At 42.0% G+C, this 22,821-nt stretch overlaps 2 protein-coding genes across 5 annotated transcripts in view; one reads left to right on the top strand and one right to left on the bottom strand.

The window, feature by feature from the left end:
* The first annotated feature begins 534 nt into the window (after positions 1-534).
* Positions 535-17,697, top strand: sox7 (SRY-box transcription factor 7). The gene is made up of 2 exons (XM_085997001.1): positions 535-918; positions 14,018-17,697. The coding sequence occupies exons 1-2, from the start codon at positions 690-692 to the stop codon at positions 14,881-14,883; spliced, it is 1,095 nt and encodes a 364-aa protein (XP_085853127.1). The 5' UTR covers positions 535-689; the 3' UTR covers positions 14,884-17,697.
* The window catches only part of c9h8orf74 (chromosome 9 C8orf74 homolog), a 59,042-nt gene continuing 53,850 nt past the window's right edge, over positions 17,630-22,821 (bottom strand). For 3 of the 4 annotated variants that reach the window (XM_085997002.1, XM_085997004.1, XM_085997003.1), the window contains one exon: positions 17,630-17,899. In XM_085997002.1, coding sequence (XP_085853128.1) covers positions 17,699-17,899 — 201 coding nt within the window. In that variant the 3' untranslated portion in view covers positions 17,630-17,698. The remainder of the gene's footprint in view (positions 17,900-22,821) is intronic. The other variant, XM_085997005.1, reaches the window with a different exon arrangement.

The following is a 22,821-nucleotide window of genomic DNA, read 5'->3' as shown; positions in this document are numbered from 1 at the left end:
GAATTATTTCCTTGCAATCACTCCTGCCCACCCTATACTCTTTTCTTTTTCTCTCTGTCTCTATCATATATATGCACATAACTAGCCAGTTAGATAGATAATGACAAAAAGATAAAATAGAACAGACAACTACAATGGGACTATTAAAAGCAGATGAAATGACACATATGGGCATCATGTGCCAATTTTGGACCAGATAGTAATAATGGATACAGTTGGAAAATTCATCTTGTTCTTATGCACAATATTATAAAAGCAATATTAATAATATAGTCACAACTGAATGCTGTTATAATAGTATGCAACAATGCTTGAAGAAGTTGAATTATGCCAAATCCACTTCAGTTTAACATTTATCGTTGGAAAATACCTGATTGAAAGTTGAAAGGCTCTAAAGGAAAACTTTTTTTATTGCTCTGTAGTTTTAAGTTACAAGTCTGAGCTGTTTGATTGCAGAACCAGTTAAAGGGAGGAGCTTCTATTAAAAACAGCCTCATGGCCATTGGTTAAAGTTACCATCAACTGACACTGAGGGAATAAATGAATCTGGGACTCTCTCTTCCTGATCTGGGACTTGATCTCACCAGCTTTAAGCATCAGCACCACTGTGATTTAATCCTACTTGCTTTTATATAAAATTCAAAAAGTTGTAGGGATTATTTTTGATTAAAGTGATCCGATTCACAGTGATGGCTACAATAATGAGCCCATACTCATGGACAGAGGGTTTGGACTCTCCTGCTGGGGAAGGAAAGCCCAGGGCTGGGCTCACAGCTCACGAATCTCCAGGCAGGAACAAAGCTGAGCCACGAATCCGCAGACCCATGAATGCCTTCATGGTCTGGGCTAAGGACGAGAGGAAAAAATTAGCGATCCAAAACCCTGATCTACACAACGCAGAGCTCAGCAAAATGCTGGGTAAGTATGCACAAAAACCTTTTTTAAATATAAATTTTAATTCCGATTAAAAATGTCTATTATAATAAATATATATAAAAAGAGAGAGGGATTCTTAAATTGTAACATCTACAGAGTGTGTTATTTCAGTTTGAGTTGTAAGCTTGTTTAGTATAAATACAAGAAAACAATCAGAAGCATTTAAAGTTGTATTAAATAGCAGTTATGTCATGGGACAGATCTTTAATTTACTCATTCATTTCTAAAAAGAAAGTACTGCCAAATAATATTTACTGCACTAACGTAAATACAAATGACTATGAAGCGTATAGATCCAAATAAGCAAAAAGAAGCTGAAAAATTTCTTCTTGATAATTACACTTTTATTACATACCATAGTTTAAAAAAAGATAAATATTTGTGCCATAAAAATATGGAGCTCCAATTATTTCAATTTTCAAAAGTATCAGGTATGTTATGACATTTAACTACTTGTAAGGAACATTTTTCATTTCAGCATGATTTTACACATGAAGAATAAGAGACAACATGGGTAATTATATTTTTGTACAACCAAAATGTGAAGTTATTTTGGAAATGGAATAAATGAAAATACATCAACAGTCTGCTAAATTTTGCTGGTTGCAGGACAGAGTAATTGACCAGAAAACCTTACCAGAGTTTAATTTGCTGAGCAGAATTTAAATAGGGGTGTTTATATAGATTATTTTTAAATTCTGCTGTTTAAAGAAAGTACATTTGCTTCTGTTTTATTTGGTAAACCTGTATCAAAACATGAGGCACATAAGCAGTTGTTTTAATATGTAGTAAACATATGTAATCAGTAAACACTAATGAACTGTCCTACTGTATTTGATTGAGAGCCATATTCAGCCTGTTGGAGATCACATTCAGTTTCTCCCCAGTCCCAGGTACTGCAGTTACACTGATGTTGAAGTGATTCCATTGATTAGCAGTACTTGAATCATCTCTAGCTAATGCACTCAAACTAAAAAACAAAACATCATTAGATACTGTTTTCAAATATCTATGGCTGGTGTGGTATTTACAGCGTATCCAATCATTACTAACTTTAAGTTTAGGTTCACATGGTATAGCATTGGTTTGTACCAACTTTATTGTCTGATGCTTTCAGACAGAATCAAATTCATTTCATAGAATGTCAAAGAAATAAATAACCCAAGAAAATTGAAAAAGATTTTAACACATGAAATAGGTATGATGTGGCCTTCCTCCGAGAGACTGTCCTTTGAGGCAGGGAAAGTCTCCAACAGAAGCAGGATTGGACAGTAAAGATGGCTAATATAATTTAATCTTATAAATCCAAGCAAAGAGAAGGGTAACCATTCTTTTTGAAAAACTCTAGTAATATGATCCAATGAAAAAGTAATTATTCCTGAGGAAATATTTTCTTGGTAATGATTTCACCAGTCTAATATCCTGGCGAAAATACACATTTTGTACCTCTGTCTCCAACTATGTGGGTGATTCATAATTCGTTTTCATTTCTTCCTGCTCCTTTCCTGAAGGTACTCACTCTTGTCAGCGGCTAGTTCCACCAGCCTTCTGCTAACTCACCCAAGTGGTCATCTTCATGAATGACGCTGGAGTGTGATTATCAGCAGGCTATTCAACCCCTAAGAGCATCTCAGTGGACACCAGTCCTGTCCTTAGCAAAGTCCATACTCGTGCATTTCCTTGCAGGAGTCATTTAGTGATCAGGTGTAGGACACTTAGCTCAGGGGATAGTGAGCCTGATTGTGGTGTGTCCACTCGCTAAAATAAGCACAATCCAATGATTGCACCTTGGGCTGGTGCTCTGCAAATGGTTTTAATCAGGTCTATAATACAGAAAACATCTAAAAAGCATCATTAGAATTAGCAATTTTTTGTCCATCCATATGGAAGCTACAATATTTCAATGTTAGTAATGACTCTTTTTCAAATTTACACCAAGCCTATCCTTGAATAGATTACTTTCTCCCAAGAACTGCTTAATTCAAAGCACAAGGTGGCAATCAGCAATGTAGATATTTTGGATCATTGCTGCAGACTTCTGTGTTATTGATTTGAGTGGGCAAATAAATTAACAAACCCCCACTATATCACTTCTAAACAGCTCCCTTCTGAAATAACTAGAAATATATTAAATTCTACAAACAACTTTTAGAATAAAAAAGGAAGAGAGTGGAGAGCATGCAAATAGGTAACTGTGTAGTGTTTGAGAGGTATCGCTTTTACAGCAAAAAAGAAAAACACAGGAAGGAGAATAATTGGGGTTAAAACTGGGAAGGAAACATCCAGATATTGGACTATTTTCCTCCATTGTCTTAGTAGTTAATATCACTGTAACAATATAATTAGTGGCAGAGTAAAATAGTTAAATCCCAGAATACATATACTGAAAAGAAGAAAAAAAAGCAGGAAGAGAGGCCAGGTTGATTCAGAAAAGGAAAAAGTACAAGTAGTTAAAATAAATGACTTTGTATTGACAAATGGGGAAGGGATTGGCGCTAAATTTGCTTCTTTTTGTGAATGTTTATAATCCCTCAGAAGATGAATTAATTTCTTCTTCAATGCTACCATAAAACAAAAGAAAATCATGGAAGCTAGTGCGCAATTTAACAGACCCTAGAAAAGGTTGAGCTTCAGCAAGATATTGCAGAATTGTCACTAAATGAATCAAAAGGATGGATGAGATATCATACCTGTACAATTTTACAAGGCAAGTAGAGACACCAGTGTCTCTTTCTGGCATATTCATACAAGGAGATTTTGGAATGTGGTAAAATGACTTATTCACTATCATCCATCTATTATTATCAACCAATTTCTCTCCTGCTTGCATCCAAGATATCAGCTCAGACCTTCAAAGGTGATTTGCTAACCATATAGCCCAACTGATCTGGATATATAATTTAACAGCATCTTATGGTGATTCTAGGAGAATTGTTAATCTTATATGTATTATAATTTGAATCCCATTATCAGTACTGTAATAGAGTCCAGGAGCTCACTACCGATGGCAACAGCATGGATTTTGGGCAATATAAAAGTAGCTTTTCTCTCCCTTTCTTTCTCTCTTCCTTTCTCTCAGCACAGGTAGTAAAGTACATTAGTAGTAGATGCAGCCCTAATTGTTATCATAGGCAAAAGTGGCTATCTGTGTGACTCCGGTGGTTTTATTTCATTTAAGCCTTGCTTTGCTGCTGTGTGCAGAGTGGAGATACTGGACTTCCCCAGGCTACAGTTGGAACCTCTACTTTGCCTCATTTAACCGGAATAAGATAATAGTGCTTTATTGGCCACAGAGCAGCAGGGAAACAGAAACAATCCAGTGGCAGCTTAGCAATTTTCCAGCAAGCTTACTCTGGAAACCAAAGTCAAAAAAACTGTAGATGTTGGAAATCTAAAACAAAAACAAAAGAAAATTCTAGAAACACTCAACAGAAGTCAGCATCTGTGGAGAAAACAGATGAGTTAACGTTTGATGAGATGAGTTAACGTTTTGGGGGTGGACCCTTTATCAGTTCAGGGTCCACACCTCAAAAATAAACCCATTTGTTATCTCCACAGATGCTGACTGACCCGCTGTTTCCAGCATTTTCTGTTTGTGTTTAACCTTATTCTGGAATTGTTGCCAGCTGTGTGAGACCCAGGCAATGGGAGCTGGCAGTACGAGCATGACACTTAGCCCAGTCTAAAATCAGTTTAAAAAAAGAAGCTAAACTCAGCAAAGGTGAGGCAGAAGAGTTGCAACAATCCAGTTGCCTCTACCATTATAATTCAGGCTGTTACGTAGGATCTCAATCAAAATCCAACAGAGCTGCCCGTAAAGTGCCTTCTTTACCTAATTTTAGTTAATGCCTCTATAATTGTCCATTTGAGAACTGTAAGAATAGGAGTTAGTGGCCTAGAAATTGGGTTTTGGCTTAGCCAGGGCTTTAGCGCCGGAAGTTAGTGCCGGCGCTAAGTCCCCTGCGCGCGCCAAAAATTCAGTGGCGCCGCGCCCAAACGGCTGCCGGCGCTACTGAAGGGTCTTTGCGGCGGTACATCGGCGCTAACTGCCGTTTCGCGCCGCAATTCCGGCGCTGCGGCACCCGATGCGGTGCGGCAGGCTGGGGACGTGCAGGCCTCCTCCTCCCGTTAAGGAGGAGCTGCCTGCACCCGGCCGCGGCCCGCGCAAATCAGCTTAAAAATGAGCCCGGCACCTCGGACAAGTGCCGGGCTTGCATCTGTTCCGGGGGAGGGGGGTGGAGAAGTCCGGGGAGGGAGCTGCGGGCAGGCGGCCGGCGGGAAAGTGGCCGGCCGCCGCGGGGCCTTTAATGCGCCGGCGCAAACTGGAGTAAGGCACCTCTGCCAGAACGTTGCTTGCGGCTGCCACGGGCGAGGCGGCCGCAACTCAATTTCGGAGTTCGGGCGGGTTACCACGGCAACCGGGACGCTGCGCACACCGATGACGTCATCGGTGCCGGCGCAGCGCTACCGGTGCAACGCCGATTTAGGGCCCCAGGGAATTTTTAAACTGGCCATAACTCTGGCGCTAGTCCCTCTAGCGCCTCAAAAGCGGCGCTAAGGCTAGTGAATTTCTAGGCCAGTGTCTCCTGTAACTGTATTTTCATGGATTAAATTTAAAATACCTCTGACCATTTCAAAAGTCTTTTGGGGTGAAATCATGCTATGTAATATTAGCATACCCATTTCTATTAAATCCTCATCTGCTATTCTAACAAAGATGTTAACCTGTTTTTAAAAATGGTTTAAGACCCCCTTAAAATAGCAGACAATAGATTTTTGCTGATGTGCTAATATCGTACACCATGATTTCACCCCATTTAACTATTACAAACATAAGAATTTACTGCATAGTGTAGTTCAGTCCTAAAATTCATTTTTAACATTTTCTAGGCCACAGTCAGATACAGTAGCTCTATTTCTTAATGTAGTGAAAGGCCTTAATTGAGTAGAATCAAACTATTGGGTATTCTAATTCCTGTGCTTGTCCACAGCCCCACAATTTTCTGTCTTATTCAATGGGATCTAGCCAAATGTTCTTTGGCTATCACTTTTTCCTCTGCTAATCATCTTAGTCAGTATTGGTGCAGATTTGTGATGCCCTGTATGTGATTCACGAATCCACCCAGCACAAGCCCAGCTCCCATGCTGCTTCACCAGAAAAAATTAGTCACCATGATAACATATGATAAATTCATGGATCCCGTATTACTTGTAGTCCTATATCTGACCCGCACTCTTCAAGTATTTATATATACAACATCCTTTCCTTTATCAGTACACTCTGTTATTTCCTCAAAGAACTCTATTAACTTCGTCAGACACAAACTGCCTTTTTAAAAATCCATGCTGACTGTCCTTAACCCATTCCTCTCTTGGTGAGTATTCATTTTATCCCATATTATGGCCTCAAGATACTTACCCACCATCAACATTAGATTGACTGGTCTATAGTTACCTGATTTATCTCTTTCTTTTCAAAAAATTCAGCATTTTGGTCCCGAGGCTTTCTTCATTGTATGGATTATGATTATTTGCAACAAGCACGCCACAATACAAAGAGCAATAACAGGACTGCTTCCGTCAGGACACACAGAGAAACATAACAAGGATGACCTCTATCACCTCTGCTATTAAATTGGAACCAATTGCTGAAACAATATGAACTCACAAAGACACAAAAGGGTTAATTTCATCCTTAAAAAGCAACCTTTAGTGATTTAGGATTAGGCTCAGAAGTGATGATCCCCATGTTGAACAGCCTACCAGCAATCACTCACAAATAACAAGGACCTGGGTGAGGTCTTGAGGGTGACTGGAACTAGTGAAACAATACCCCCTTAGAGATGTTAGGTTAGGATGGACATTTATGGAGATTTTGGCAGCTGTAAGCTCATTCATTGGATTGTGCGAACTGTCAGCTAGAGTCGAGTCAGGTCAGGAGTGCCAACAGGAGTCAGGCTGCCACTGATAATTTTTTAACAATATTAGCTAAGCTGGTACATGCAAATTTCCAGCTTCTTCTGTATGCTTTTTTTTTGGTTAGCCAAGTGTCTGGCACATGCGGAAACCCATCACTGTGCTGAGTCCTCAAACTAAGCTACTGAAAAATCTACACAGGTAGAATTTCTATTTGCCCTGTGTGGAGTGTACACTCGCTCCCAATTTAGACGTAGCCCATTTACCAAAGTCCATAGAGAAGTGTCCCAGACCTGAAACTTTAACTCTGTTTCTCTCTCCACGGATGCTGCCTGGCCTGCTGAGTATTTCCAGCATTTTCTGTTGTTATTTAAGTTTAGGAACATGTTTGCATGAGCTACAGTTTAAGGACCAACTGCGTGCAGGGGTATTGATGCAGTTTAACCAGCTAAAATTATGCATTGTACCAGCACAAAGCATAGGTAAGCTACCTAGAATCATAGAATGGTTACAGCACAGAAGGAGGCCATTCGACCCATCGAGCCCGTTCCGGCTCTCTGCAAGAGCACTTCAGCTAGTCCCACTCCCCCGCCTTTTCCCCATAGCCCTGCAATTTGTTTTCCTTCAGGTACTTATCCAATTCCCTTTTGAAAGCCATGACTGAGTCTGCCTCCACCACCCTTTCAGGCAGTGCATTCCAGATCCTAACCACTCGCTGCGTAAAAAAGTTTTTCCTCATGTCATCTTTGGTTCTTCTGCCAATCACCTTAAGTCTGTATCCTCTGGTTCTCGACCCTTCCACCAATGGGAACAGTTTCTCTCTATCTACTCTGTCTAGACCACTCATGACTTTGAACACCTCTATCGAATCTCCTCTCAACCTTCTCTGCTCTAAGGAGAACAACACCAGCTTCTCCAGTCTATCCACGTAACTGAAGTCCCTCATTCCTGGAATCATTCTTGTAAATCTTTTCTGCACCCTCTCGAAGGCCTTCACATCCTTTCTAAAGTGCAGTGCCCAGAATTGGACACAATACTCCAGTTGAGGCCAAACCAGTGTTTTATAAAGGATCATCATAACTTCCTTGCTTTTGTACTCTATGCCTCTACTTATAAGCCCAGGATCCTGTATGCTTTTTTACTGCTTTCTCACCTGCCCTGCCACCTCCAACGATTTGTGCACATATACCCCCAGGTCTCTCTGTTTATGCACCCCCTTTAGGATTGTACCCTTTAGTTTACATTGCCTCTCCTCATTCTTCCTACCAAAATGTATCACTTCGCACTGTTCTGCGTTAAATTTAATCTGCCACATTTGTCCGCCCATTTCACCAGCCTGTCTATGTCCACTTGATGTCTATCCCTATTCTCCTCACTGTTCACTATACTTCCAAGTTTTGTGTCATCTGCAAATTTTGAAATTGTGCCCTGTATACCCAAGTCCAAGTTATTAATATATCTCAAGAAAAGCAGTGGGGAACTCCACTGTATACCTTCCTCCAGTCCGATAAACAACCGTTCACCACTACTCTCTGTTTCCTGCCCCTTAGCCAATTTCATATCCATGCTGCCACTATCCCTTTTATTCCATGGGCTTCAACATTGCTGGCAAGCCTATTATGTGGCACTTATCAAACGCCTTTTGGAAGTCCATGTACATCACATCATTGCCCTCATCAACCCTCCCTGTTACCTCATCAGAAAACTTAATCAAGTTAGTTAAACATGATTTGCCTTTAACAAATCCATGCTGGCTTTCCTTAATTAATCCACACTTGTCCAAGTGACTGTTAATTTTGTCCCGGATTATCGTTTCTAAAAGCTTCCCCACTACCGAGGTTAAACTGGTTGGCCTGTAGTTGCTGGGTTTATCCTTACACCCTTTTTTGAACAAGGGTGTAACATTTGCAATTCTCCAGTCCTCTGGCACCAGCCCCGTATCTAAGAAGGATTGGAGGATGATAGCCAGTACCTCTGCAATTTCCCTTAGCATCCTGGGATGCATCCCATCCAGTCCTGGTGACTTATCTACTTTAAGTACAGCCAGCCTTTCTAGTACCTCCTCTTTATCAATTTTTATCCCATCCAGTATCTCATCTACCTCCTCTTTCACTATGACTTTGGCAGCATCTTCTTCCTTGGTAAAGACAGATGCAAAGTACTCATTTAGTACCTCAGCCTTGCCCTCTGCCTCCATGCGTAGGTCTCCATTTTTGGTCCCTAATGGGCCCCACCCCTCCTCTTACTACCTGTCCAATCAGGACTGCCACGTGCATTTATATAGCACCATTAATGTAGAAAACATCCAAGGCACTTTATGTAGGAGCATGAATAAAAATAAATAAAAGGAATAAAGGAGCAGATGCCAAGCCATGGTGAACGAGGTAACTGAATGCTTGGTCATAAAGACTAATTTCGAGAAGTTTTTTAAAGATGAAGAGAGAAGTGGGGAGAGGGTGGGTAGGGAGGGGGATTCAGAGGTGGCTGAAGACTTTTCCACTAATGGTAGGAGGAAAGGAAGGCATCATGTGCAAAGGCCAGTGTCAGAGAGCCACAAGATGCTGGAGGGAATGTGAGGCTGCAGGAGATTGCAGAGGTAGGATGAGGGGAAGACATGGAGAGATTTGAAGATGAGATTTAAAATAAAGTATGTTGCTGACCTACATTAGCTCCCTAGCCACAACATACTTAATTGAATAGAATAGGTGATGGAAGACAACTTTGCTTCACTCCTCGTTCAAGGGAGATAGGTTCAGTGAATTTCCCATCTAGCATTGCATGAATATTTGAATTGGAGTACACATCCCTGATAAAATCCAAGGGCTGGATTTTGCGGGGGGTCAGCGGGCACGATTGGTGGTGGGTCGGGTGGGAAAATGTATTTATTCCCCAGCAGGTCGGGACCCCGCTTTGACCCAGCCACCATGCGCCTTTACTAAATGTCAGGTATGTCAGTGCTGAGCAGACCCGACATGCAGCAGCGGGGGAGGCAATTAAAATTATTAGTGGCTTGTTTACAGCCACTTATCAATGGTTTTTCCCAGCTTTTTGGATTTAACAGGTCGCCCACCGATTTCCCTCTGTGCCTAAACCTTGTCTGTGAAGCTGAGGTGGGAGGTCAGTGGCCATTGAATCAGCTGATGAGTTGAGAGCTTCAAATGTCAAGTCAAAGCTCCCAGCTGATTGAGAAATGTTCCCTTAACCACTAGCTTCTCTGAACTACATTTCCACTACAGATTCACCATGCTGCAAGTCTTTACACAAGTCTCCATCCAGTCTGACCTCATTACCTCTTCCACAATTGCCAGATTGCTTCTATCATCTCAACTTCACATGCCATCTATTCCATCAGCATGTGTGCTCTTGAAACTCTCTCACCTTGGTCCTCAGAATCCCACCACGATCAGCCTCAACACCAGCATCATCAGGCACACCAGCAGCACCAGGCACACCAGCAGCACCAACAACAACACCAACCTTCTCCACAATCAACTGATGCTGCACAGGACACAGGGCATCAGCACTCGACCACATTGCTGCCCAGGTGGCCACGGGTGGCCTCACCATGGCCAGATTTACTTCACTTGACGCTGTACACCCTGGCTGCCACATGATGCACCAGGTTGGCACCACCCCACACCAACACCATAAAGCATCCCTACAATGCCCAAGCCATTCTTTTCATACACATCACCATTGCAGGGGGATACCGTTATGTCTCACCATTCACTGCAACTCACTAAGCCACTTCCAAAGGTGCACACAAATCTGTCCAAGAACGCAAAGTGTTGAAAATAAAGGTTTCAATGTTTGATGCCACATTAACAGAAACTTTGCATGAACATTGCATAAAACACCCAAGTGCCTACCCTTGTGTGTTGCTAGTTGGTATGATTACACTAGGATGAGAGTGCATGTGAGGGGTGGCTAGTGAGATGGGGTGTAGATAATGTAGATAGAGAGGGATGGGTGGAGGTGCAAGGTAAGTTAGTGTGAGTAAGGATGTACAGGGGTAGGGTAGGGAAGGCAGAGTGATGGGGATGTGATGAGAGGCACAGCAGGATGAGGTTGAGTGTGGCTTTGTACTAACGTTTCGTGATCTACTAAGATCATTGAAATATTTGCGGCAGTGCACCCAGGTCCTCCTGACCACATCCCTGCGTGTGCTCTCCTCTGAAATGTGCAACCAGACTGTGTTGATATCCTGGGGAGGTCTCTTCCGTTCATGGGAAGGGAAGAGGACCTCCCTGCGTGCTGTGACTCCCTCCATAAGCATACGGAGGGAGTCATGGAAGAATCTGGGTGCAGCCCTGCACCTCTGTGCAGTGATTGTCAGTGTTTGCAGCACCTCAATGCTGTAGAACACTGACTGCACAAATGTCAAAAGAATGTTGGCCATGATCCCTTTAAGGAAATCGGCTGATAACGCATCATCAAATGACGTCACCAGACCCGCTTCCTCTAATTGGCTGGGAAATGTGCTGGGTGGGCTTAACAAGTCCAATCATGGTAAATTCATTTCAGAGGCCAGGATGGAGCCAGCAGCGGGGTCGGGACCCGCCACCAACGTTGCCCGCCATGGACCCGCCGAGGTTCGTAAAATCCAGCCCCAAGATTTGGCCATGTACTCCCATAGATACTAGCTTCTTCATGAGGGCAGCATGAGGCTCTCGGGTCAAAAGCCTTATGAAAATGTAAATGGCTTCTTTTGTATGACTAACCCACATTCTGAATGGAAATTCAGAATTCAGTTATCATGATTGACCTTTAACAGCCTTTCAGTCTTTTTAAAATAGGAACAATGCCAATAGTGGCACTATAATTGGACATTTTGGTCTGTTTCCACTTAAATCAGATCTTGCTTATGACTATTTTTTGTTAATTTTTGCACCTTGAGAAAAATAAGCCTAAAGGCACCACATGCCTTCCAGTACCTCAGCAGTAGGCTATTTGTCCATAGGGGGAATTACAGCTGAGCCCAAACCTGTCTTCATCTGACATCCACACAGGCAAACTTACTAGCTGGGTCACTGGATAGCAATCAGACAGAAGACTGGATGATTTTACTTCTTCTTATCCCAGCAGTACTGAGGCTTATTGTCATGCTCCAAATGCTCACTAGCTGAGATCAACTTGCTCAGTACAGATCAAGGATCAAACCTTAGATGGTCTTGTATGGCTCAGTATTACACTTGTCAGTGCATCTACATGCCAGGTCATCTGGGGATTGGAGTCTGATTGGGAAAGCAAAGGTGTGACTTGTATTGGTACTTATAGCATAGATGGCACAATGCCCCACATTTAGGCAGCAGCAAAGAAAAAGTCGCCATCTTTGAAGAACAGTCAGTAGACCATATAATAAATGAAAAAACAAAAATAAACTTGGAATTCTACAGCAACTATACCTTAGGTTTTGTTTGTTTAAATAGAAGACAACATTTTTAAAGTAACGGATATCCTGGCAGTTTCACTAAATGAATAAGATATTGGGCTTGATTTTCTAAGCCCCGAGGAGGCGGGTTTGGAGGCGGGAGTGGTGGGAAAATTGCAGAATCGGGGGGCAGGAACCCATCCTGCCCCCAACCCACCTCCGTGTCAATGTCCCAGGAGGCGGGTACCCGACCTGTGCTGGGAGCCGCCTCCCCGAGGCGGGAAGGGGATTAGTGCCAATTAACTGCCTGTTAACAGGCAGTTTTTTGCCTAATCCCTATTTTTAGCCCTGAAGTGTGGGCTGTCCGATGGCTCCGAACCACGCCAAGTTAGCGAGGTGGGTCGTCGGTCTGCAGGGGTCGAGATGTCCGTTGTGCAGGTGAGTGATGGGTGCATGTGTGCAGAGGTAAGTGTGTGAGGTAAGTGTAAAGTGTTTTAATAAGTTTTATTTACCTTTACTTTCTCCTGCAGGCTTCCTTCCTTCAGTACTCGGGAGTCCCTCAGCTCACCGGCACAGAAAGCAGAATGGCCGCTGAACTGTCAAAAGCTGCAGCCTCTGCTTTCTGGTCTGGAGAGCTCTCTAACTGAGTCTGAGTAGAAGGACTCAAGTTAGAAGACAGATTGTCAGTGTTTGAAGCTTCACAGAGCTGTCAATCGCTGATTTTTCATCTGTCAAAAGCTCTTGACAGATGAAATGTTAATCGCTGACATCACCAGTAACCAGGTGTCCCTTAATTGGCCTGCTGAGCCCGCTGGGCGGGCTTAACAAGGTCAATCAAGGGAAAATAGCGTGGGTTGGCCACAAGTCGATGGAGGCGGGACTACAACCCAAAAAGTGGGAGTCCCGCCTCCAAAAGCTCCCCATTGACAAAATCGAGCCCATTAAGTTTAGAATTAAATGGGGGCCCATATGAAAGTGAAACACTGTGCACTAATTGTAGTTAATTAATATATGCAATGATTTGAACCATTAACATACATTCTGGGTAGAGCAAAGTTTACACCTTCTTGAATTGTCAATAAAAGTTTAAAGAAAATGTTAATTAATTATGTTTACTGGAAGTTTTATTAGCCATTTTATAATTACAGATATGAAAAATAACCTTTCAAAAATGTAATATGCAAAATCAAAGTACTGTAGGAATGAAGCTTCAATTATTGTTCATAACTCCTACCTTTATTAAGACATGATAATAACACTGATTGAATCAAATTTTGTTAATGCCAAAGTTATGCTTCCCCATTTTTTAAATGGATTTTCTATTCTAAGCCCCATTGACAATGCAGGCAGGCAGGTTCTAATTCCAAGCTAGCCAATAGGACAGTGCATGCAAGCGACCTCTGGAAAAGTACCTGGCATCTGCTTAGTGCTGCTCCCTCATGTAACAGTCAGATTAGATTAGATTTCATTGTGAAGGGAAATGTGTCTGTGAACCCCGACTCACAGTGTAGTGAAACATCTATGCCAGCATGATGACCTGTTAATCCAATTTCAATCCTCTCATTTTATTTAATACAATTAAACTGACTATTATCAGGGTTTAATTACCTTACAGTCATATCACTGAGCAGTAAAAACATCTTGAGCACTATTCCATACTTAAAAAAAAAAGTTTTAGCCTATAAAAATATTCATAATGGAACATGTGAAGCTATAAAGGAATGGTGTTTAACTATGAATTGTAGCTAAATATGCTTTTGTCACTTCTGATTGAAATCATGGGATATATTTTAGGCAAATCATGGAAAGCGCTCACCCCTTCCCAGAAGAGGCCTTTTGTGGAAGAAGCTGAAAGATTGCGAGTCCAGCACATGCAGGATCATCCCAATTACAAATACAGGCCTCGGAGGAAAAAACAGATCAAACGTCTCTGCAAACGTGTAGACCCCAGCTTCCTGCTCAACAACTTCCCCCACGGTCAGCCTCCTGTCCACGGTCGAAGAGTCTGTAGGGGACCTCTGGAGGAGGAAGAGGATAAAGGCTATCCACCAGCCTCAAGACTTCCTGCAATCAGCAGATTCAGGGAAACACAGACCACAAACAGCAGCTTCGACAACTACGGCCTACCCACCCCTGAGATGTCCCCTCTCGATGTGATTGATGCTGATCACAGTTTCTTTCCACCTCCGTGTACAGAAGATTCTCCTTCTCAGGTGAATGGAGTAATGTATCATTCAGAATACAGTCAAAGCCCCATTCAATGTGAACATCTCAGTCAGATCTCTCTCCCCCAAAATAGATCTACCATGATGCACCCTGCAGCCAGCCACCCTCCACCACCTCCTTATTATAACCGGATCCAGCATCCAGCCTTCCAGTCCATGAACTCAAGCACATCAGTCCACCTTTCTCCCCCTCGTGACCACCATCATCTAGACAACCTGGAGCATATCAGCCAGGCTGAGCTTTTAGGAGAAGTGGACCGCAATGAGTTCGATCAGTATTTGAACACCTCCAGTCATCTAAATCAAGCAGGGATGGTAATTAATTCACATTTACCTGACGTCAGTCCATCAGGAGGCACAAGTTCAGAGAGGAGTCTTATATCTGTGTTAGCAGATGCTACAGCAGCATATTACAATAGCTACAGTGGCTCCTAGACCAAACAAATAGACTTAAACCTGTCTGAGTAACAACAGTATTAATTACAAAGATCTCTGGACATGGAAATCTCCTCAGGGTGGTAAAATAAACCAGTAATGATTTTCATAAATGATGAAGAACCAAAACATTTATGTAGGTAAATTCTTATGACACTTTCAAAATTAGAAAGCTTCTTGACTCTGTCCACTTTTTCATAGCTTTTTATGTTTGGATATTAAATACATCTTAAACGGTTTACAATGAGTTTCAAAATTTGTTGGTTTGTAAGCCTTCACGTGTATATATATATATAATCTCTGAATGAATATATATATTGGCATTCCTCACCTATAATTATCTTGTGATTGTTTCACTGCATCCAAAGCAAACTGGAGGTGAAATTGCCCAATTAAAAACAAACAGGAGTATGCCAATTTTTCTCCATAATTAATGACCCATTAATGAAATCACATTCTCAGAAGTTGCACATTTCAAAGTCATGCATTCCCAGAATGTCATTAGTTGGTCATTAATTATGAAAAAAATAGGCATTCTCCCATTTTCATTAAAAAAGGAATTTCACCTCCCTTAGGTGATCTAACTGGCCTGTCAGCGAATTAAATGCTGATTTATATATATTTAAAATTAGTGTTTCATAAAGTTTTAAATTCTTTCCTTGGTTGTTGAAATTTATCCAGTTTGGCAGCCTTAAAAAAATTTAAAATAAAATTTGTTTCTAATAAAAATGGCTGATGATTTTTAGATATACAAAGTGCATTTAAGTTTAATTGAAAAAAATGTAATTTCACATAGATGTAACATTCTATTTCTAACTTTGACTGTAAGTCCGGAGGTCGTGCTCAAGAGATTTTAATTGCCTGAAAAATGTTGTATACGTTGACTATTCACTATACTGAAGGTATACACACTTCGTATTGTTTAGCTTGTTGAATAATGATCAATAATGAACTAAGTTTGAAAAGTTTTAAAAGAAATGTTTTGCCTCTGGTTACTCAGAAAATGTACTACTGTACATATGCCTATAGAGAAGAGACAGAATACTATTTGGAACTATTTGGAAAATACACATAGCCTTATGCACTTTATTAATGGTTTTGTTTGTCAAAGTTATATCAGGCTTATTAACAATGTTTTAGAGTTCTTGGAAATATATAATTAAAATGAAATGCTCTTAGTGAGACCGCTAGATTGAAATCATCACAGCATTTAGATCCTATTGTATTTCTAAACAATTGTCAATGCTCAATTATTCATTTACCAAGTGAGCTTTCTTCAATTATCAGAAAGTGTTTGTATTTCTTTCAGGTTAATAAGAAAACCTCGCATTGATATGTCAATTGGTCAGTAGTAATTTTGTTTTAAATCACACCATGGTTCATTTACAACAAAGATGTTTTTCTGCTTTGTGGAAAACATACACATTGTCGACAAGAAATTTCAAAATAAAACTTTAAATCTGTAGAATTTACATTAGTGCAGAAATTCATCCATAACTTAGTTATGAGATGTCCTACTTTATGATGTAACTGTATATTCTTGAATATGTATAGTACCTGTTCCAGTTTAATAATTCAATTAATTTTTAAAGTGTTTGATGAAATGCATCAGTTAAAACTGAAATTTTTCTGAGTTCCACAACTAGATTGTAATTGCTGATGAACCTACTAATAATAAATATAACTTTAGAAAATTATCTCTTGTTGAGTTAGTATAGATTTGTGAAGTAGATTCTCTATTACAATTTAAAGTCAGTTCACAGAACTAGATTGTACTGAAATCTGTTTGACTGATTTTAGAATAAAAAGGAGTGAGATCGACTAACCGTGGCTGATGCCTGTTTTCCTGAGTTTGGGAATTTGGTTCTGAAGCTGGCGGATGTGGACAGAGCTCTGTTTCCTGCCTGATAAAACTGCTGCTACCCTGCATTACCTCTCTATCAGGATGTTTGTAGTTATTTTACTACAGTCACCAGACTGAGGAACGGACACTTGTTGATGTCAATCTGGGAAAAAACTTACTGATTAACATCATCTGGGACCAGTGACCCCACCAGAAGATTAAGAAAGGGTTTTTTTTGCTACTAAATTGCAGCTCAAGTATTAGCAGAACTGCATATTTATGATTCATAAGGCCCATCTAAAAGGTGAAATAACGAAAAATATTGATGAAATTCTAAGGATATTGTGCTTCGTAAGTAAAGTACAGACAATCCCTTATAAATTTGTATGGGTTTAGAAATTAGTTTTTCTTATCAAGTATCATATTAATGAGGGTCCAGATTAACTGCTTACTATAATGAAATCACAAAGATGTTAGTTATTCCAAATTATTTTAAGTGTGTAAGCAATTCAATAAGGTACAAAAATACCATGAAGTTCAAAAAAATATATGGTGCTGAGAAACTTGGGTGAAGAGTCAACACTCATGGTGCAGGACAATTGGATTGAACAGAGTGCAACACACAGCAATAAATCAGAATTACTTCAAGAAAAATGTTTGTTTTTGGTGTGGTTTTAAAGGTACCAAAAAGTTCATAAATTACTTCAAACATTTATTTTAGAAATTTGTAATTTGGTTAACAGAAATAAAGGTGAAAAAGTGCAGCAGCTTTGTCATGCATAATGTGACCACACAATTTTCAAATATATAAATATAAAACACAATGCAAGACAATAACTAACAGGAAGTATCCAATAAATGTGCAAATGATGGTGGTTTTGATTACTGACTTTCCACACAATGTATATAAAGACTATTTTATTTTCTTGTTAAAATGTCAAACAATTAATAAATGGAATACTTAAAATGTTTCTATTTCTTTGTACTTATTCTTCTAGCTTTAACTTCCAGTGTTGCAGAGAATTGATGTGATTTGGAAACTGGAAGTGGTACAGTTGTCTTCTGGAGTTTTAAATCTAGGATTTGAAATGCAGTTTCAACTTCTTTTTGCAGAATTTCAGAAGCTACTGTCACCTGTATATCGTGGGCAACCTTGACAATTTCTTCTAAATTCTGAAAATTAAACAGTTTATTGCAGTAAAATAACAAGCAGCTTCCAAGTCAGCAAGTAAATGTTAAACTAACACACTGGAAGAGAGATAATCTTTGTAGTTAATCTGCTGCAGCTTCACAATAATAAGCTTTACTCATAAAATTCTACATTACTTGTTACCTAAATTCTCGGGCACAGGAATATTTTTTTCAGGCAATCAAACTGTCCAACATTAACTCACTTAGTCAAGTGCCTCTGATGGATGAGCAAATAGTTTCATATTGTCACTGGTTCTACTAGAGTGTGAAGCTTGTAAAATTTACTTTAGATCATAAATACAAAACTTTTAAGGATCTATGGGGGAGAAATTCGGTTGTTAGCGCCACCAATTAATGCCTAAAGAGGCCGAGAAGTGGGGCGCTAGCCAATTTCCGGGCGGGCACAACTTGCCCCATATTGAGCATGCATTTAGCGCCAGCGCTAAATCTTAGCGCCCGCTCATGGGTGCAGGCTGATTATGACGTCATTTGAGTGTGCAATGCCTTTTAGGCACCCCGGACCGGAAATTCAGTGGTGCCCCCCTCCGTAGCGCCTGGCGCTAATAGTGACAGCTTACCTGGGCCTTACCAAGTCGCTCTCGGGCTGGAGGAGCGTTATTTAAAGGGGACTGGTGTGGTTTAAAAGCGGCAGCCATTTTTGGAGCACAACTTCCTCGAGAGCTACAAAGAGTTGCTGAGCTGCACACTGGGAGCCATTTGACCACTGAGCCAGCGCAGACAGACGATCTTCAGCCTTCTGACCATCACCTTGTTGTTGGTGAGCCTTGACAACGGGGAACCTTCCTGTGGGCACTTATTATGGGGGCTGCATTGGAGGGGAACGTCCTGCTGCTGAATCATCTGGAAAGGGCACTGATACGCTGGGAGAGGGGGGCGGGCATGGCCAGACGGAGGAGGGCCAACAGACGTCACCACAGCAGACCGTACGCTGGCAGGGTTTTCCGACAGCAGTTTTCCTACATGAACATGCAGGAGGAGCAGTGTGTCAGAAGGCTGCGATTTAGAAAGGAGGTGGTGACTGAGCTGTGCCAGCTGCTTCAGCCAGATCTGCAGCCTCAGATAAGGTGCAGGACATCTCTGGCTGAGAAGATGCCTGCTGGCCTGAACTTCTACGCGAGCGGCTCTTCTCAGGCTGCGCGTCAGAGGCTGATCAGAAGTAGCTTCTAGGCCCCTCTCACGGAATGCTTGCTGCCATTCCAAGAACAGGAATGGAACCGGTCTGATACCCCCAAGCCTGTGAAGGGCAAGATGCATGTAAATAGCAGGCATGGCCATTGTAAATGAAGAAAGTGTTTCATTACACAAAATGTGGTTCCTTCAAACATGAGAAAGCTATGGCAACAGAAAGCAAAACTAATACACTGACACATAACTGCCTCTCACACCCGGGAGACTGTCCAAAACATAAATCACATTCCGACCATCTTCCTTAGCCTTGATTCCACTGCGCCAACCAAAGCATCCAATGCCCCATCAGTGAGGCGTTCTGCCCTCTGCCTCACCCTTTCCATGTCTTGCTAGGCTGTTGCGCCACAGCTAGGCTCCCACCACTTTGAAGGCCTACAAGGCAGTGAGTGTGTCTGGTGATGCCAATTGACCTGCCCCTTTAAGAGCTGGCCGGCGCCACTGTGTCTCAGGGAAAGTGATTATTGACAGCACCCTCGCTGCGCCCCGCCGCCGCGAAATTGGGTTGCGCCGCCGGGTTAGCGCCTTAGGAGTAGCGTGCAGCGCCTGATTTAGCGCCACAATCACCTTTGGGGCGCTGCAACCCAATATTGCGCTAGGTGGCGCTAAATTGCGCCTGGCGCTAAACTTTGCGCATCGCCAGGACTAGCGCCCCAAACGCGGCTATACCGAATTTCTAGGCTTATAGATCTTGTCTCACATAGTCCATACTTATGGGATACTATGCACTCCTTGATAAAACAAAAGTAATGAGCAACATGGTAGTGCAGCACTCTGCTCCAGGGAATGCAGCATGCACTCATGATTCTCCCCACTGAACTCCTGAATTCAAATATATCATTGTGGGGTTGTGCTGAGTTAAAGGGAGGAAGAACCACAGGAACAATGCTACTCCTTCCCAATTTCTAATGATCATATTTAGAGCAGTATAGTCGAAGGCCTAGAAACATGGAGAAAACAATTCCAATGTGCAGTTCCTCGGCGTGTGCTGGGAGCACATATCACAAAATTGCACACACCCAGCCTGTAATTTTCTATTAAAGTTAATGCATGTAAAAATACAAGGATCTGCACATCAGAATATTTACCCCACGTCATCCATCCATTCACTGAGTTGTGAATTGTGCATGCTACAGGAGATCATTACGGTGGATAAAATATCTATGCTGGATTTACATTCACAGACTGATGTCTACTGCAGGTGCGAGGTACTCTTGCAGTCAGCAGTACTCTATGGTATGACCGGCAATGTAACAGCTTCAGAGACTTATATTTTGATGGATCTCCTACGTTGCCAGTGTCAGTTGTGGCTCAGTTGGTAGCACCCTCACCTCCGAGTCAGAAGGTTGTGAATTCAAGTCCCACTTCAGAGACTTGAGCACAAAAATCTAGGCTGACACTCCAGTGCAGTACTGAGGGAGTGCTGCGCTGTCGGAGGTGCTGTCTTTCGGATCAGACGTTAAACCAAGGCCCCATCTGCTCTCTCAGGTGGATGTAAAAGATTCCATGGCACTATTTCGAAGAAGAGCAGGGGAGATATTCCCGGTGTCCTGACCAATATTTATCCCTCAACCATCATCACTAAAACAGATGATCTAGTCACTATCACATTGCTGTTTGTGGGAGCTTGCTGTGTGCAAATTGGCTGCTGCATTTCCTACATTACAACAGTGAGTACACTTAAAAAAAAGTACTTCATTGGCTGTAAAGTGCTTTGGGACATCCGGTGGTTGTGAAAGGCACTATATAAATGTAAGTCCTTATTTTTCTTTTTTCTTAAGTTGCCATCAGATTTCCAGTTAAAGCTAAAAGCACGGAGTTGGATTTGTCCTTTTTAGCATTTGGGACATTGTAGGTCCTCAGGCTTTACTAAGAGAGGTGGCAAGAAGAGAAGTGAATATGGAGATCAATGCATGGAACACATTAAAATGTTATTAAAAGCTTCAAAGAGAGAATCTTGTTTTCAAACAGCTAACAGTAAAAAGTAATGCTTGGTCAGGCAGAGGGTCAGACAGATTAGTTAGCTTACTCTTTAGCACATGCTGTTATTGAAATAGGGTCATTATAGGAAACATAGACCAGTTTCAGAGTGCAGGGGAGACTTAAACCACTCTTCCTCCTAGTCTTGGTGCTTAACTCTCCTTCACTACAAAATGAAAGCAGCAAAGGGTGGTGCAACAGATGCACATCAGGAGGCCGGGAGGGAGGATTCAGTGGCACATTTGGTCGGGGGGGGGGGGTGCAGAGGGCGTGTACGAGGGTAGGGAATCAAACAACCTACCTGTAAGATAAACATTTCACATACTCGAGGTATGATGTTGTATTTCTTCAACATTATTTCTGCACACTCAAAATAATGGCAGAAGCTTCTGTGGATACCCGGGGAATGTAGACACTAATGTTGATCCCTGTTAACAGGCTTATTTTCATTATGCGTGGGAGGGGCTAAGAGAGAAAATTCTATCTGGCATATTTTGAGGTAAGGCTATCACTCATCAAGTCACATGATAATTACTTGCAAAATGGCTATTTCAAGAATGGTGCAAGAGATTTCTTGTAGAAATCAATTTTCCACTTCAAACATTGTTTGCATATGATGCCAGAGGATTACAGGTACACTTTCATATTATACTTTTTGGGGTAAATTCTTGGGGATTCCCCATAAGTGAATGAGGGAGTGATCTATATGGCTGAACATGTGCAAAAATAAGGGTGTTGCGCTTTTAAGAGGTATTCAACAGGCTATTCTTTCTTTGTTGAAGTTGTCCTCTAATTTTCACACAAGTATATAATGGCTCCAAATTTCCTTGGGGTCTGGGGTCTCCACCCTGAAGAAAACTTGCTGGAAATTCCTACTGGATGTGGGGCCGGGTAGAGATTTCATCTGCCCCAGTGAAGGCCTGATGTAAAGAAGGCAGCAAGATGGCATCTCTTGCCGAATTTCATGCTGAACTCGTCTCCTTTGCCCCAACTGGTCTGGACACCGGGCATTCAGGTCAACAGAGCAGCTGAATTGGAGCCCACGGGGGTTTCCAGGCCAAGGCCATGTCCAGGAAGACCCCGGAATTTTTAGGCATAAAGCTTTCAAAGCATCTGTTGGATAAAGGGGCAGATTAGCAATCATCCAGGGTGGATGATGACAGCCTTCTCGCGGCCCACCCTGTTACGTGATCTTAGCTCTTAGATCACAACTAATATCGTTTCACAGGACACCGAACTTGTTGTTAAATCGACCTCCCGGTGACAGTAGCAAACCAAGCAAATCGAACGGTCCTCTCCAGGACCAAAGAAAACTACATGTAGGCCCAGCCATCCGAATATGCCAACTTAACATTGAAGGCATCTCTTGTTCAAAATGCGAATACCTCGAAAGATTACTGAAGAAACACGGGCCCCGATTTTCGGGCAGCTGTCGGGCGGCTTTTCATGCGGCCGTGGTCCGAAAATCGCGGAAAAAGTGGGTCGGGACCCCCCCCCCCCGCCTGATTCCCCGCCCTGTCTGACTTTCGGACCGCCGTTTCCACGCGCCCCGCATCAGTCCCGCCCGCCGCTGGCGGGACTGCTCGTCGGAGCACTAATCACCAATGATCACCTTGTTAAGGACGATTTTCCCGTGCCGTTGCGACTTTGGGGCTTTCCCCACCTGAAACCCGCCTGCGGGGAACCCCGCCGATGAGAGCTGGCGTGAAAACAGCTGG

Source organism: Somniosus microcephalus, chromosome 9, assembly GCF_052327205.1.
Source record: "Somniosus microcephalus isolate GS21.2 chromosome 9, FLI_Smic_1.0, whole genome shotgun sequence".
Lineage (NCBI taxonomy): Eukaryota > Metazoa > Chordata > Chondrichthyes > Squaliformes > Somniosidae > Somniosus > Somniosus microcephalus.
This window is presented reverse-complemented; position numbering and strand designations above follow the sequence as displayed.